General features: G+C 36.2%; 1 protein-coding gene across 9 annotated transcripts in view; it reads right to left on the bottom strand.

Moving 5' to 3' along the window:
- The window catches only part of IMMP2L (inner mitochondrial membrane peptidase subunit 2), a 929,241-nt gene that overhangs the window by 372,566 nt on the left and 539,559 nt on the right, over window positions 1-17,116 (bottom strand). For 5 of the 9 annotated variants that reach the window (XM_064487435.1, XM_064487434.1, XM_064487431.1 and 2 more), the window contains one exon: window positions 867-925. The exons of the other annotated variants lie outside the window; for them this stretch is intronic. In XM_064487435.1, coding sequence (XP_064343505.1) covers window positions 867-925 — 59 coding nt within the window. The remainder of the gene's footprint in view (window positions 1-866; window positions 926-17,116) is intronic. 9 annotated transcript variants of the gene reach the window in all.

Here is a 17,116-nt window from a genome sequence, read left to right as displayed (position 1 = left end):
AAAAGGACTGGGCTACTGGGCTTGGGTACACCCAGTCTACAAGATGAGGGGAAGAGAATAACAGAGCAGGGGACTCTAGTTTAAATAGTTTATAAATCTGAGGACGGGTTCAGAGTACTCTAAATTCCGGGAGTGACTTAGAGCTGTGAGACTTAATGCAAGAGACTCTGTTGAATGATTCTAGGCATTCTAACTCAGGTGGCATGCAATTTTTCGTACTGGGCCACTTTTTTCTTACAAGACAGCAGTATTCCTTGGTTCAACCACATACAACTAAGGGTAAGACCCAGAGGGGGAAGAAGGAGTTCACCTTCAGACTCCTTATACTTTGCAAAGCCAGTTCAGCTTAGCTCATGTCACCAATTTCTCAGGATGGACAAAACCCACTTTATACTCTACCCCATGTCCTGGCAGAAGAGACTTTTTATGCTCTCATAGTGCATTGGTCTCTGGATCCTTTTTCAGTGAATTCTGTCTGTTTCAACTATACAAACAAGGATGCATACAAAGCTCCTGCCAGTTTTAACAAAAAAATCCACATACACCAAGTGTTTGAATTTTAAAAAGGCTTACTGAAAACTCTGGGAATCTTATGGAGTGGTCTCCTGTCATCTGAGTAGCCCTCCTTATCTCAGTGGCCCCCTTGGCCCTTTCTCTCTCCTGTTCCTGGTCCCTGTGCCCTCCTTTCCGGGCTGACTCCCCATTTCTCTCCTTCTTTCATGATATCAGTTCAACTCTTTCTGGCTTCCAACCTCCCAGTTTCCATATTATCATCTATTATGTAGACAGAAAACAATTCAACAGGATCTTGCTCTCTTAAAATGCAGTCTGCACATTACTGTATATAATAAACAACAAGGACTTACTGTATAGTATAGTACAGGGAATATATTCAGTGTCTTGTAATAACATACTGGAAAAGAATCTGAAAAGAAAATATATACTTATGTATGTATATGTATAACTGAATGACTTTGCTGTACAACTGAGACTAAAATTATAAATCAAACACACTTCAATACAAATTAAAAAAAATAAAATCAGTCCCAGTTATCAAGACATGATTCAACACAAATTTATGGCATATTAATCCACTGTGGTCAGCACTGTGTTCAGTACTAGCAGGGAGGGAACTATATCAAACAATAGCTCCCAAATGCCTCATGGCTGAAGAGGTTGGATATGTAGATGTTTCATAATAAAAGCAATTTGGTCAAGGGACAGGAGGTAAGTGCTCTATACAGTGTTTTATGAGCCAGGCTGACTGAGAAAAAATAAGACAGGAAACACGTATCTTTACTGAAAATATGCACCCAATAAACATCTTTCTTTAAATGAAGTAAGAAATCCAAGTAGTTCCTCTAAAACCAATCCATGTAAGTGTGCCAATTATGGCTTACACATTTGAATAAGGTAAGCACTGAGGGAGTTTCAATTGAAAAAATTTGATTTTTTTTAATGGACACCTAAGAAGAATATCCTGAAAATATAATACTCAGTTCCTACTAGAAGATGAAATAGCAGAGAGTGAGACAGAATGGAGATCTAAATGTTAGATGATTTTATATGCAAGTCACTTTCCTTGAATTTATCAGAAAATCTAAATATACCACTAAACTTAAGCTTCTGATAGTATAGATTCTACAATTGGCACAGAGATCACCAAACCACTTCACTCAGGAATGACAGTTAGGGATTCTTGTATTTGCTCCTGAAGAGCAAAGCTTACATTGGGAGATCCTCTAGGCAAAAAGTATTGAGAGATGGGAAGAAAGCTTAGAGCCTCGGTTGTCAATCCTGGTTACATATGAGAATCACCGGGGGAGCTTTCAAAATGCTGGCTCCTAGGGCAATGCCACCATCGATTTGGATTTAATTGGTCTGGCATGGAATCCAGCCCTTTTTTTTTTTTTTTTTTTTTTTTTTTTTTAAGTGTCCCAAGGAGGCTCTTAAGAATAACAAATTCCTGGGCTCCATTCCTGAGTGTTTGCATTTCAGTTGATTTGAAAAGACTTCCAGGAATCTTTGTTTTTAAAAGTTTCCCAAGAGTTTCCATGTTTGGCCAGCTTTTAAAAACCACTGATCTAATGCAAAATTGCAGAAAGTGGAGTTAGTTGATTCCAAAATCATAAAGCCAGTATACCAGGGTCAAAAAGTAATGAACTGAGACACTGTTTACGGTGGGATAAAGGCTGTGCTAGGGGTCTGAAGACCTCACGATTTCCTGGACTGCCTGGAAAGCAAAGCTGATGACACTGTGAAGCAGTGAGCAAGACTCTCATTCTTGAACCCTGAGCCCTAAAAAGCTAGACCAAATGACTTCTCCTTTGCCCCCATTTAAGGGCAGACAAATTTATCTCCCCCTAGAAAATCAGGCCACAATAAGCAGCCATATAAGCAGGCATTAAGGTAGAGCTCACTGGTTAACTTTAAGTAAAGCGTGGCTTTCTCACTGTACTCATTATCTCCACATAGAAGGATCTAGTGGGCTGTTGGAAGAGCTGGCATGCGACACCCCGAAGCTTAAGCGCAGCAAGAGGTTTTACACAGAAAAGGCCAATGAGAGTTCTGACACAGACGCCCAACAGAGGGGAGTCCTCTGCCGAATTCTGTTGCAAGTTGAAACAGATCCTGACGTTATAAACTCAACTGGACAAAACAGTAGTACTACACTGTAAGTTCACCATTGGCCCACAGACTTATTTGGGAATAAGGGAGATCCAATTTCAGAACTATCACAGTGGAGTAACTATCAGAAAAGTTTAAAATAACACAAATATTTGTGTAATAATGTAGACAAGTGGAAATAAAATTTCACATACACATATTTGATGGTGATTCATTAGAAATCACAAAATTATAGTATCTCAGGAATAAAAGGGATCTCCTTTAACTACTCATCCATCCAGCAGAACAAAAGACAACTGTGGTGAAGCTTATAGATTTCCCATGAGTACCACCTGATCAAGCTACACTAAGGGTTAAGAAAGTTGAATTAGCCAGGGAGGAAGGGAGTGGGAAGGTATAAATTAGGAGTTAGGGATTTGTAGATACTCATATATATAAAATAAACAACAGATTTATACAGGATAGCACAGGGAACTATATTCAATATCTTGTAGAACTTATGGTGAAAAAGAATTTGAAAACGAACATATGTATGTTCATGTATGACTTAAGCATTATGCTGTACACCAGAAACTGACACATTGTAAACTGACTATACTTCAATAAAAATATATATACAAAAAAAAAGTCGAATTAGCTAGCTAGATAAACATGGGCAAGTCATAAGTCCTAACTTCCTAATCTGTGACATGAGTGGATTGAACTCAATCTCTGAAATCCTTGGATTGAGTTACACAAATGTCTCTCACTCCGTTTTAGTAATTTAGTAATTAAACAAAGATGAAAAACATCTTTAGATGTGCTGGCCCACTCAGCAGACTTCCTAAAGAAGCCTGAATCCTGGAGTGACTTCTCTATCAGGAAATGCCTCCAGTGTCAGGAGAGAGAAAAACCACAAGATTAGATTTAGATTACTAGATGGCTCAGGAGAAAAATGGAAGAACTTAGCAAGTTTTTAAGACTAATATGCTTATAAGTGGAGTTTTAATCATGACCACATCACTCTGACAGGGTGCGACATGAATGAAGCAGGCCTGATAAAATACTTAGGGAACCAATCATTACTGTCACCAGTCATCCAGCAAGACAGAGGAAACCACTACTATGGAGAGTGATGTAGAATCAGCGATAATACTGTCTTTAAAACAGAAATCAGAACCTAGAGTAACAGTACCCTTTTAGGTTGACTGCATCTCTCAAAAGAGTGGTTTGTGTGTTTCTCATCTCCAACACAAGTAAAATATTTCATTTTATCCAGAAAACCTACTGGGAGAAACATCCCATTTTCAGAGATACTCTGTTGATGACAGTACTATGGCCACACAATCTAGCAGTTGTAGCACCACCGGACAATATGCCATGTTATTTATGGTGCTCAGCATCACTTGTTTCTAAATCTTCATCTATTTGCAGCTATTGTGACTGTCTTGGAAAAACTACAGATGGTCTCAAGTATCTCTTATTCTTCGGTGGTCTTTTGAATCAACAGTGCCTGTGATCCTTTTGCTTAACACGAGCAAAAGAGAGCTTTGCAGCTATGATTAAGCAATGGTTTGAAATTCTTCTTATTATATTGATGCACTTAAGCATATAGTCAGTGCTTAATTTATTGGTCATAATTCTATTTAGAGAATAAAACAGGACACATTGCTCAATGAGAAACAAGAGGTTTAAACCTGTGAATAATTGAAATAAATTACAATTTGATTATACTTACTGAGTTCATTCCCAGCAGGCTTAATTTAAACACCTTTAGGCTTTTAAAGTTTTTCCTGGATGCCTTCCTTATTAAGAAGGTAAAATCTAAATCTTAAAATCCTTTGCAGAGTCCATGCACAATAGAATACAAAGGAAAATCATGAACTCAATTCAGTGACTGAATGTGTCTGCAGGTTTCTTAGCATCTGACAATGTGGCAACAAATTCTAACTCATTAGGTTTATTTGTTCCTCCTCCTCCGCAGAATTATGGATGCACTGTTGAGCTCAATTTTTTGTTAAAATGGCATAGCTATCCTTTAGTAACTTAGTAACTTAAAAAAAAGTCATAACTTGGTTAAAAGACTAAGATTAAGCTCAAAAATGCAACAAATGAATATTAAATCTGTTTTATCCATCTTGTTTTGGTTCACAGAATCTGTTGATAATCAAATATTTAAAAAAAAAAAAAACAGTGGTTGCTCTGGATTATTTTCATGGCTTACTTAACAAATTCTATTTTCCAAGTATAAATTTATCATTATTTTCACTGATGAATTACATTTCATTCAAGAGTTAAGTTTATTGCAATAAATATTAACATAATGTGGGAAGATCTTATAATTTTCCAACTGACTAGGAGTCCTTGACATCCAAATGCTGAACTGAAATTGTGGAATAACTCATCAGGAAATACACAATAGCAGTGTCAAGATTTACAACAAATACACTGGATGTGTTTTAAAAATTAATATTAAGCTGCTCTGCTTGGCTTAATTAGTTTTCTTCTTCATTTACAAAGCCTATCTGTCTGGTTTTATGAACTTGGTCTCCAGTCCCCTCTCCAACAAACCTGTTTAATTAAAGTTTAACAGCTATGTATGCTTTAGAAATAGCAGAATGATTTTTCTCCCTTGAAAAACTTAATCCTTTCTTAAAATATGATCCTTCTGAATATATATTTAGAAGGCAACGGACGAAGAATAGTCTAACAACAGAAAAACACCAACAGCTTAGGGCCTCAGCACCATGTATTCAATGGGTAGACAAGAAAGTAATTCTCAGGCCAGAAAATCCAAGGCCTGTTTGATACATGAGCAGAATTCTGCCTTCAAAAATAAAATGGTAGCTATGCAGAACAACAGATAAGTAAACAGGAAATTAAATAAATAGGCAGAAGCTTAAATACTAAAAATACTATAAAAATATATAAGACTTTGTAAGACTTCTGGATAAAACTATACACATCCAACACCCAAGGAGTATGACAAATAAGGTAACAGCAGCTATTTTGATCAGTTTTACCACTGTATCACCACACATGCAAATATTTATTAAATAATTATGTGTGTGTGTTTAACATAAATTTCTGAAATGATTAAAAGAATTAAAGGACAAATAAATGTGATGACTCCTTGGACAGTACACCCTTACATGTGAGACTGTCAGATTAAGAAATAATAATACAAAAAACAATTCAAATATCAGTAGCACATGCATATGATTTCACACTATCCCCCAGCCTTCCTTCTCCAAGTGCTATCTCCAGCATGCCAACCCGACCACTATGCAGGGAAGTATCACGTATATTTTTAGGCCCTTCTGATAGGTCCTTAAAGAGAGTGTGACTTAAACTCACAGACATAGAGAACAAACTAACGGTTACCAGAGGGAAAAGGGAATGGGGAAGGATAAATTGGGAGTTTTAGATTTGCTAATACTAACTACTATGTACAAAATACATAAACAACAAGTTTCTAATATATAGCACAGGGAAGTATATTCAGTACCTTGTGCTAACCTATAATGAAAATGACTATATGTATGTATACATATGACTGAAACATTATGCTGTACACCAGAAATTGACACAACATTGCAAACTGACTATATTTCAATAAAAAAGAGAAAAAAAAGAAATTAAAAAAAAAGAGAAAGAGAGACTCTGACTTAACCGCACATCCCACCCTCGTGCTCTGTTTAGGGTGCATGTCAACTAATGTGCATTGAATACACACACTGATGAAAGAGCAAAGCCAATTCATTCACAAGAGAAGAACTCTAAAAGAGACTTTAGTAGGCTGCATTAGTGTTCCAAACATTTGCTTCCCGTCCCTGAGGAAGGGTTGTACATCCCCATCCAGTAGATAACAGGCTTGGTCCCATGACTTATTTTGCCCAATGACATGTGAGTGGAAATATGTGCCTCTTCCCAACAGAAGCCTGAAGGTTCATCCCTTGGTTCCACCACGCCTCCTTTTCCATCTCCCCTGTGACTATTACTGTCCTATCAGCCTGAGTCCCAAAGGGAAGGAAACAAGGAGCAGAGCTTCACACAACCTACAGCAAACACAGAGTGAGGAAAAAAAAGCTTGTTCTACAATAAACCAGAGATTTGGAGGAAGTTTGTCATCATGGAGTAAGTCAGCTTAAGCTGAGTGACACTGGGCCCGTGTAAACCTTTTCACCAACAAACAGGCTTCTCCCCTTTTGCTGTGTAGGGACCATCCCTGCAGCACTGACGCCGCTGGAGAACGCAAAGCAGAACAGATGGCCGGGACGCATGTTCTTTACCATTTGCCTTCCTTAACCTTCAGCAACATGAAAAACTAATGCTGAGCAATTTAGAGAGTTTACATTTTTAAAGATAAGGAGTTGGGGTGGATGCTAATTGGACTAAGTTGAAATATTTCCAGAATAAATAAAATCACTTCACAGAGTGATAGTCAGGATTGAAGTTTTATTAATACTGCACAGAGCCTTCTGTAGTCATTAAATATGACAAATCCATATTAAGTGTGCATCTCAATATGCTAGATTTCGTATAACTGACTCTGCTAGATGCTGGGCTTCAGAAATGAGCCGCTGCCCTTGACTTCAGGGAGCTCACAGGTAGAGAGACACCCGTTCAAAAGGCTCTAACACAATTAGAAGCATTTTACACCTGTAGGGCCAATAACTAGCATTAATGCATTAACAGCATTAACTCATAAAAGATAAATACATCAAAGTTATTTCAAAGACTTCAGTTTCTGAAGTTCTACTTCATGGGCCTTTAATCATCAAAAGTAGGATTAAATGACTTTTTAAAAACTTACTTCTTTAAATAATCTCTGAGAATGAATGAAACTAAAAGGCAAATCACAAACTGGAAATAAATTCGATCTAAATATGACAAGGAGTTAATATATGTAATATATTCAAACTGAGAAGAAAACACTTAATATCATTTTAAAATGGGCAATTCTGAAAAAGACAGTTCTTGGAAAAAGAAATGAAAGGTTAATAATTATATAAAATATTCATTCTTATTAGCAACAATAATACAAGTGAAAACAACAATAAGAAATTTTTTTTCACCTTTCATATTAACAAAGACTAAAATGATTTTGATACTCACTGCTGGCTCAGAACACAGTGAAATTTTCCTACATTGCTAGCAATGTGAAAAGTCAAACGTCCATACAAATTTTGTTCTTGTATCATCCTTGATTTTCTCCACTTTATGACTAAAGATGTTGCAAGTTTTAATAAAAAAGCATTATTTTTTTAAAGTCATATGAGAATACTTGAGCTCAGAAACATTATAAAGTTAGAAGGCATTTCAATTTCCATCAGGCAGTAAGTATTCTCTTGATTTTAATGATAGCTGTATTAGATTTAGAATTCAAGATTGATTTACATAATCCCCCAAAGACGGCCCAGAAATCCATTAAAGGTCACCTTAGTTCCTCATACATACACCAAATTCTAATCCACTCATTCGTTTCCTCTTCTATTATCGTATTCCATGCTTTTGTGATGCTTAGTGCTTATTATACTTTCATCTCAAATAAAAAATCTTTCAGTTTGGCTTTCCATCGTACTAAACTCCATTCCAGTATGTATTACTTGCTCCCCTTCATGTTATAGTAAAAGATTAAATAGTCATTTACTTTTTGATGTATGCAAAATTGAAATTCAGACTCCAGAAATATTCTTCAGAAGTATCAATACACCTAGAGGCGCAGCAGTGTGGGACACAGTGTTTATCACTGCCTGCTCTGGGCTGCATATTAAAATTAGGTATCGCATAATGGTCAGGGAGTAGGATTTATTTGTGTAATAAGCAAAGTAGAAATCTCCTTGGTTCCCAGGTGACTAGCTGCAGAAGCCTAAAGTTAATGACTTGCTATCCAACATAACCGCAAAATCCAACTTTCAACACAATTTACCCTTCTGACAGAAAATATCAACAACTGTCAGCCCCCTAATAATGAAGAAATTTTTAATTATTTTCACTCCAATACTTATTTGAATCACAACTACAGGGATTGCTCAATTTCAAAATCTTATTAGTTCTGCTAGCATGAACCATTCAGATTCTCACACGGGATCACTTTGCAGAAAAAAAAGAAACTAGGAAGACACCAGACAATTTTTAAATGAACAATTTACAAGTAATATTTCTGTTCACAAATATCTTCCAATTTTATAAAACTGCATAGACTTTAGTTTCAAAATCAACATTTTAAGTACGGGAATAATTACTGCAGGTGCCTAACTAAGATGCTATTATATACAAAGGGATCTATCATAATGAGTTAGAAAACATTTGAATATTTTCCATAACACAGTGAAATGAATTGAGGAACTAAATTACTTAAAGAAAATAGATCCCTTGTTATTAGCTCCTTCCTCTCTGTACTCTCAGTGTGGTCCAGCACAGGCAGACTGAGCTAAAATAACAGCTAAAAGATAGCTGGAGTTCCACGTCTTAAATAGCACGAGGGTAATATTCTGATACAGAATTTTCCCAACTGCAGGGCAATTCCTTTTGTATTAAAAATAAAGTATTTGGGCAATGAAATTTACCCTTTCATGAACATGTGGCTGCTCCCCAGTGAAGATGCTTTGCAGGGTTCTTATAGTGTAACAGCTCTTCCTCATCCCACTCCAGACAATGTGGCTTCTCACAATTCAGCAAAGATCTCTAAGTAGCAGCTTGGTGTTTTCTCTCCTGCTGCCCTCTGCCTCCACCAATACATATCCAAAGAACTCAAGGCCTTTAGGCTAATTCTTCTCTCCCATTTCAACTACTGGGCAGGACTAGAAGAAAGTTTTGTTATTTTCTATTGATTTCCAAGTTAAGGGAATGAAAGCAGATAACACAGACCAAGGACTGGCAAACTATGACCTAGGGGCCAAATCTAGTCTAACATCTGTTCTTGCAAATAAATTTGTATTACAATGTTCATTTTATGTAGCATCGAGAATTGCTTTCTTGCTAAAATATCAGTGTTGAGTACTTTGACAGAGACAGTACGGCCTGCAAAGCCAAAACTACTTATTATGGGTCTTTTACAGAGAAAGTACACTGATCCCTGCTTTAAGTATAAGAAACAAACATCAAAATTGTGAAATATCTTGTCAACAGGAAAGAGTGTGCAGGAGGAAGCAGGTCAAGATACCAAAGATGTAGTACAGCCAGCATTTGAGTACTTGCATGGAAAGTTTTAAAGTGTTTTTCTTCCAACTCTAGGATTCACAAAATATAGAGCTATAGTTTAACCTAGCAGTATAATCAAATTATTTCAACAATGACCAAAAAAAAACCCAACTGATAATCTACAGTGGGCAAGACTTTCTGCTAAGCTCTGGGTCAGCTCTGTGCTAACCAAATTATATCCATTATTTTGTGGATAAAATTAAATTATATTACATTACATTTTGATAGTGTGTTAAAATCCACAGAAGGTAGGGGTATATATTAATTTACCTCATTTGATCTTCAAAATAATCCTGAAAATTAGAGAGATTTAAAAAAAATTAGAACTCAGAGAGGTCAATAACTTTCCCAAGGTCGCACAGCTCATAAGAAAAGAGCTGAGACTGACTCTTCTATCATCTTACTCCACGTGTAACACTCCTTCTATATCATGCTACACCTTACTGTCCTTAGGTATCTTAAAAAAAAAAAAACTTTAATATGAAAAAATTTAACAAAAATTTTTCAACTAATTAAATCAAAACCTTAAACACTTCTGCTCCCTACATTGAAAGTCTTCCTTCAAACATTTTAAAAGAGAAACAGTGGTCAATGTTAACTTTAAACAAGGTTAACTGAAATTGCACAAAAATAGAAGAGCTATCTGCTCCTTAATTATTAAATGATTATTCAGGCTGAAATATTCTTGAATCTTTCTGGCATGCTGCTTAAGCTTAGTTAAAAAGGTATTTTAAGACAATCTTTTTACCTTCCTACTGGGATAATTATACGTATATGTCTTTTCAAAACATTTGACAGACTAATATTATTGTGAGCAGAGGAAAAAAAATCAATATTTAGTTCAAAGAAGTGTACGAAAGTTAGCATTTCTCCGTATTTTAACATGGAGTGCACAGCTTCAGAAAGTAATACTACTAAGAAATATGATTAAGCCAGCAGCAAAGAAGGCTAATACACTAATACAGTAGCCAGCTTCAGGTCTAATGTGCTTCCTGATGGGAAGTCATCAGATTCCAAAAGAGAACAATCTGTCTGTATTGAGGTAGGAAGTTTAGGCTAATGGCAGAACTGAGGGGTAAAGTCCCAAAGCCAGAGCGAGAAGAGAAGCTTAGTGAAAAGCATAAAATTAGACACTGACAACTATCTTTTAGAGAGAAGCAAAGGGATATGGATGAGGATGGAGGCAGAGCACAGCATCCTGCTAGGCTCCCCATTGCAGAGTTTTTCCCTAATTAAGCTAAGCCAAAAGGTTTCCTACCTAAAGCACCCCAGTTATTTCAGTCTATGGACTACTTAGAAAGGACAAGATGGTGCAAGTACTTCCTTTTAGATATGGTGAGTTTAATTTAAAGAATATTAAATAATGAGGATATTAGTTAATATTTATTTTCATGTTCTTGCCTTTACTTTTCTATAAATGGTTTTGTCTAGATCATAAATCATTGCTACCCAATAATATGCCCGTGGTGTCTGTGCATACAGTCTTCCTAGGACTACTACTTATTATTTAGGACTTACTAAATAGGCGATTCTGGAATTGCCATGTTCACAAATACCTACCTAGTATACGAGTATACTAGTATAACATAAATATACCTGAATAACACACACATTGGGAAACATAAATCCTTACAGATATATCTCAAGTATATACTTATTCTTTATGGAGTATTCAAGAGGGAAAAAACTGCTGTAAAATAAGTATTTTTCAAATCATTTTAATCTCCTATTATGAGACAGAGGTTAGAAGACTATGCACCAGATATACCTCTGGGAGTGTGATTAGTGGTAAGAGAAAAAGGGACCATTTCTTTTTACTGCACATGCTCCAGTATTGTTTGAATTTTCTGTACTACCCCTGTATTACTTTCACAACTAAGGAAGAGGTATGCATATCGTCTTCATTTCAAACTTCAGCCTGAAAGTTGTCTCCAAATCAACCCAGCTCTTCAGGTCAACAGGATGCTCCTCCTCCTATGTCTCAGGGGTATATCTCCATGGTGGCAATGTTTTTGTTGTTGCATTGTATTTTTTGACAATTTTGTTGTTTTCAGACCAAACTGTAAGCTTTAGAAGGAAAGAAGTATCTATGGATTTTAATATTTATGACCTCAGAATCCTGCACAGTGTCTAGCACATAGTAACTACTTCCTGTACTCTATAATGATTAAATCATAATGCTTACTAATAATGTCTGATATTTACTGAATACATAGTTATGTGTCAAGCACTGTGCTAACCAAATTATATCTACTATTTCATGTAATCCTCAGGAAAACTCTATGGCATATGTACAGTTCTAATTTCTATTTTACAGACAAATGAGGAAAACTGAGTTTAGAGAAGTAAATAATTTAGCAAAGTAACATAGTAAGTGGCAAAGCTGGGATATGAATCAAGGTAGTCTGAATTCATAGTTTATGCTCATAACCTCTACACTACACTGAATGAATAAATGAATTACTATAAGTGAATGAATAAATATGGAAAGTTTCATATCTAAAGAAGAATCCTATTGAATAGACAGGAAGACTAAGGTAGAAAATGAAATGAGGGAACCACTGATGGGGATGGGGAGAGTACCACAATAACAGGTGTTATCATTATTGGAAAAAGCAATTCAATCTAAATAATTCAGTAACTTCCAGCAACTGTTACATTCTCCTAGATGGAAGTGTACAGAGTATATTTGGTGTAGCACTTCTGGAAGTCTCTCCATTATTGCTAAATTGATTACAGAAATAATTTCAACTTTAAAAAAACAAGATCAACATTTCTACATATAAACTTCAGGTAACTATCTCTCGGATGGTTAGAAAGAAATACCTATTGCTAAGGCATTGAGTTTTTATTAGCAATTCCGTTTTTATTCAGGGATATAGCAGTAGTGTGACAATCATCTACAACTACATAGAAGAAAGAAGTATTTCCAAAATGCTGTGAGTTTACCTACCAATCCCTAATTCTTTAACGGAGATGAATTAAAATTCTTTAGCAAGAAGAAGGTAAGAATGTCCAGAATATATTAATAATTTCTCAGGTTCACATCTGAGAGAAACTAATGATTTTTCACAATTGCCTCTTATTTAGTGGTAACTAAATTCTTGGACAGACTCTGTGACACTTACTTTCACTGTTCAAGCCGTTACCTATTAAATAATAGCATCGGTTCGACTCTTAAGTACTAAGCATGTATGTGCCAAGCTGTTTTGATTTGGAAAAATTCAGGTTTCAAATTAAACCAGGCTAAAGGGTCTTAGAGATTTCTGAAAACTTTCTGTTCAAGTTACCAATAGCTAGGACCCAGTGTGTAAATATCCCCCATCCTCAAAAGTGACCATCTATCCTAGTCCAATTTGAGAACTGTAAAATAAAGCCATTAGTTTCCATGCTCTACAGCATTGTCTTCACCAGTCTTGATCAGGGTCCTGGACACAAGGCTATTCTCAAGTTTCTTTCTCATTCTACCCTTCCTTTTAGGATAGATGCATTCCTAATTTCTAACCTACCAAAACAGCCATAAACCAACACCCAGTCTTCAAAGAGAACCATATAGTCACATTAGGTTTCTATTATTCAGAGCTACTGCACCAGCCATTAAACGAAGTTATTAAACAAGCATCATTTTCAGTTTTACTGAGGAAAACTCAATTTAGTTCTCTTTTTCTTCCTATAAGTCTTCATCATTTGCCGGAACATAATTTGTTCCAACTATCTGTGATAGGTTAATATTGATTTCCCTATCTTCAGTAGCACATTTAAAATCAACAAGCTTTAAATTGTTTCATTTCTAGTGATTCAATGGATTTCTTTTTTGCTAATGGCAGAAAGTTATTTTTAATAAATTAGGGTGTTTTGACATTTTATAATATCATCTCTGGACTTGAAGAGGAATTATCATTTAAATATTTTGCAATGAGAGAAGTCTCATGATTCTCTACCTCAGACTAGTCTGCAATATCAGTGTGATAGAAAGTCTTGCAATGTACCTCCCAGCAGGAAAATGACTGTGCTGTCCACAGAACATGCTCCTCCACATCATCACTGATCCTGCCAGACCTAATTCCTCCCTGGGGCTACGAAAGGATTGTTTTTTATGAACACTTCTTGGAAGTCTCCTGAACAAGGACGGCCACAAACGAAACAAAATCAAATGACATGAAGTGAATTAAAAAGCAGATTACATTTCACTAGTAAAATGACCATTTGTTGCACTTTGGGCCATTCAGTTTATGCTAATTATTTCAGTGTAATAATTAATATTATCCCTTTTCACTCTCAAAAGGGTCCTAGTTTAGGTGATAAATTATATGGTTCCCCTCTTCACTGGGGACTGAAAAGATTATACATTGATTTCACTCAGATTGCCAACTACATGAACTCCAGATTCCAAATGTCTGTAAAGTGCATTTCACCAAATAAGAGGAAAAATGATGCTAGGTTTCATTTCTGACTGGCCTGACAAAAATCTGCAAAACAGATATACAAATGTTCCAATAAAAAATGTTGATGCCTTAGAAATTTCAATTGTGGTTGATTCCTATTGACTTGCTGCAGTTTAGTGCTTTGTATTCATTATAAGCTTTTCTAAAACAAGGCTTCTATGTGAGTCATACCAAATTAATTAAAAGCGAATAACTATGAAAAATATTTTGGTGGAACTAATGCGTCTGTCTAAATATCACTCTCATTAGCTTTTGACTCTTCATGTTATAGATAAGCATACCCATTTGGGTTAATTTTATGATAATGACTACATCCCTAGCTAATCTATCCAGAGAATCAAGCAACCACCATGTCATTTTAAACAATATTGACACCAAGATATAGTGGTCAGACCCCCCAAGTCTCCTCTTTTACAATCTCAGAAATATTTGTTTGAATTCTTTGAACAAATACTTCAGCTCTACTTTTCACCTTGCCAATGGAATCATAATGACAGTGATTACAAATAATGTGACTACTTTTATGAGTCACTCTGAAAATAACAAATCAAAGTAATCATCATTCATATCATCAACAAGGACACTTAACTACTGTTGGAAGAAGCTAGATATGATTTTCTAAAGTACTTGGTCAGTACTTGGGTCAGACTACCTCCCTTTAGTCTATTCTCCTCAGAGCAGACAGAGTGATCCTTCAAAAAGGTCAATCTGATCATACTGTTCCATGGCTCCAAACTCTCCACTGGCTTGCCATTCTACTAGAATAGAGTCCAAAGTCCTTACTACAGCAAACAAGCCTCTGCAAACCTCTTAGACCTACTCTCCTACCTCAGTTTTCCTCCTTCAGCAAGGTCCAACCTGCTTCTTCCAATTCCTTATACTCACCTTATATGTATCCATCTCAGGTTTGCATTTGTTATTCCTTTGGTCTAAACTGTCCTTCCCCCGATGCTAGTATGGCTCGCTCCCTCTTCCCTGCCTTAATTTAGGAGTCTGCTCAAATATCTTCTCCTTAGAGAGGTTTATAGTAAACATCCTACCTAAAACAGCAATCCCAGACCCCCACCATCACTCTGTACCTCCTTTCCTGCTTCATTTTTTTTCTAGCTCATGACATTGCACTCTGTGTTATATATTTATCTGTTCCTTACTAGCTTCCAACCACTAGACTGTAAGCTCCATGAAGGCAGAGACTTTGTCTCTTTTGTTCAACTACGTCTCCTAATGTCTATACTAGCATTCACTAAATGAATGGTTTGAAGGTCCACAGGTCAGCAAGATGATTATATTAAATATAACCTGATCATCTAGAACTACTTCAAAATTTGTTGTTGCAGTGTTTTGGTTTCTGAATCTGAAGTCCACAACTTCCCCACTGCACATGATATTTAAATCAATTCCCTCTGAAAGTGTGTTTGATGCGGTATTGGTAAGAGTGCAAATACACACAAACCTCCTGGGAGGGAAATTTGTATTATTAGAATTAAGAATAACAACAACAAAACATATGTTGACTGAATATTTCCACTTCTAGATATTTATAAGAGTGAACACACAAGTGTATGAAGGCATGTGTGTGCAAGGATGTTCATTACAGCACTTTGCATTTTTCAAGCTCTTATTATTCCTGTAATTAAAAAAAAAGTTTATCTTCCCTAGAGAGAAAGGTCAAAGCAACTACCAACTGAGAGCAGATAATAGTCTTATCAAACGTGAGGTTTCAAAGGGTGATGCTCAACAATGGGACAGCTAACCTCAATGCCATGATCTGGGAGGCTTCAGGTTATCTGCTGTATCTATAAGCCCCTTCCAAAAGGTTCCTTATAACTACAGGGTCTGTACCAGGAAAATGGGCTGCCTCAAAACAGCTGACTGGACCAGGGAAGGGCACTTACCCTAAAGGTAGTCAACTGGTTGACCAGTGGCCTGTCAGGTGGATAGATCCAATATCTGTACCTCAGGAGGGCACACTCAGATTTCTTTCAAGTAGTTTAAACATGAGGAACTCAAGAAAAATCAAGCAAGTCAGCAGTTGACAATGGGGCAAAAGCCAACTGAAACACAGACGAGGCAGGCAAAAGCTAGGAGCCAGCAAACAGACTGCCCAAGGGAACTGAAACTGTAAGTCCAGCTGTACTGCCACTCCTGTTCTTCAGTGAGGCTGGGGTGGGGGGTCCTGGGCTCCTACCACCCTTCCTCTCCCAGGCCCAGGTGGCTTTAAAATGAGTGCTCTTTAAACCCTATTTTACTATCTATTATTGTAACTTGAAGGAGTTTAACTTACAGAACATTAAATGGAAAACTGGATTAAGACTTTCAAAGGCTTGACCTCTGAAAAGATTATGGTTTCCTCAATAGCCCCTAATTATGTGTATTCAAAATAAAAATACTATACAACCCACAGTATGTGTAACCAAATCCTGATAAGTCAGATTTTTTTTCCCTTTGGTTATTTAATGAAATAACAATTTTTTTCAAAAACATTTTCTTCTAGAGACATACATTTGTGCTTAGCTTGCCTATTAGGTAACCCAGTATTATCTAAGATAAAGGTGGAAAGTCCCTATCACAGAACAAAGCACCTTGCCTACTATAAGTTAAGACCCCAAGTGACTAATGACTTCAAGTGGTAGACAGTATGTCAAAAACAAAAATTTTACATATTCTCACATTTAGAAGAAAATGAGTCACAGAGAAAAGCACATGAGTAAATAATATTTTAGTCCCTAAATATTCCTTAATGTTTTTCAACAGTTAGAAAATTATTGTAGGAGTATATTCCATTATTAATTTAAAGCTCAGGAAGGCTAGGATATTTTTGGTACCAAAGTTTCAGAGGAATGAAATTTAAAATTTTC

This window comes from Camelus dromedarius, chromosome 7 (genome assembly GCF_036321535.1).
Source record: "Camelus dromedarius isolate mCamDro1 chromosome 7, mCamDro1.pat, whole genome shotgun sequence".
In the NCBI taxonomy this organism is placed as follows: Eukaryota; Metazoa; Chordata; class Mammalia; order Artiodactyla; family Camelidae; genus Camelus; species Camelus dromedarius.
The sequence above is the reverse complement of the archived record's forward strand: the minus strand, read 5'-3'. Positions and strand labels throughout refer to the sequence as shown.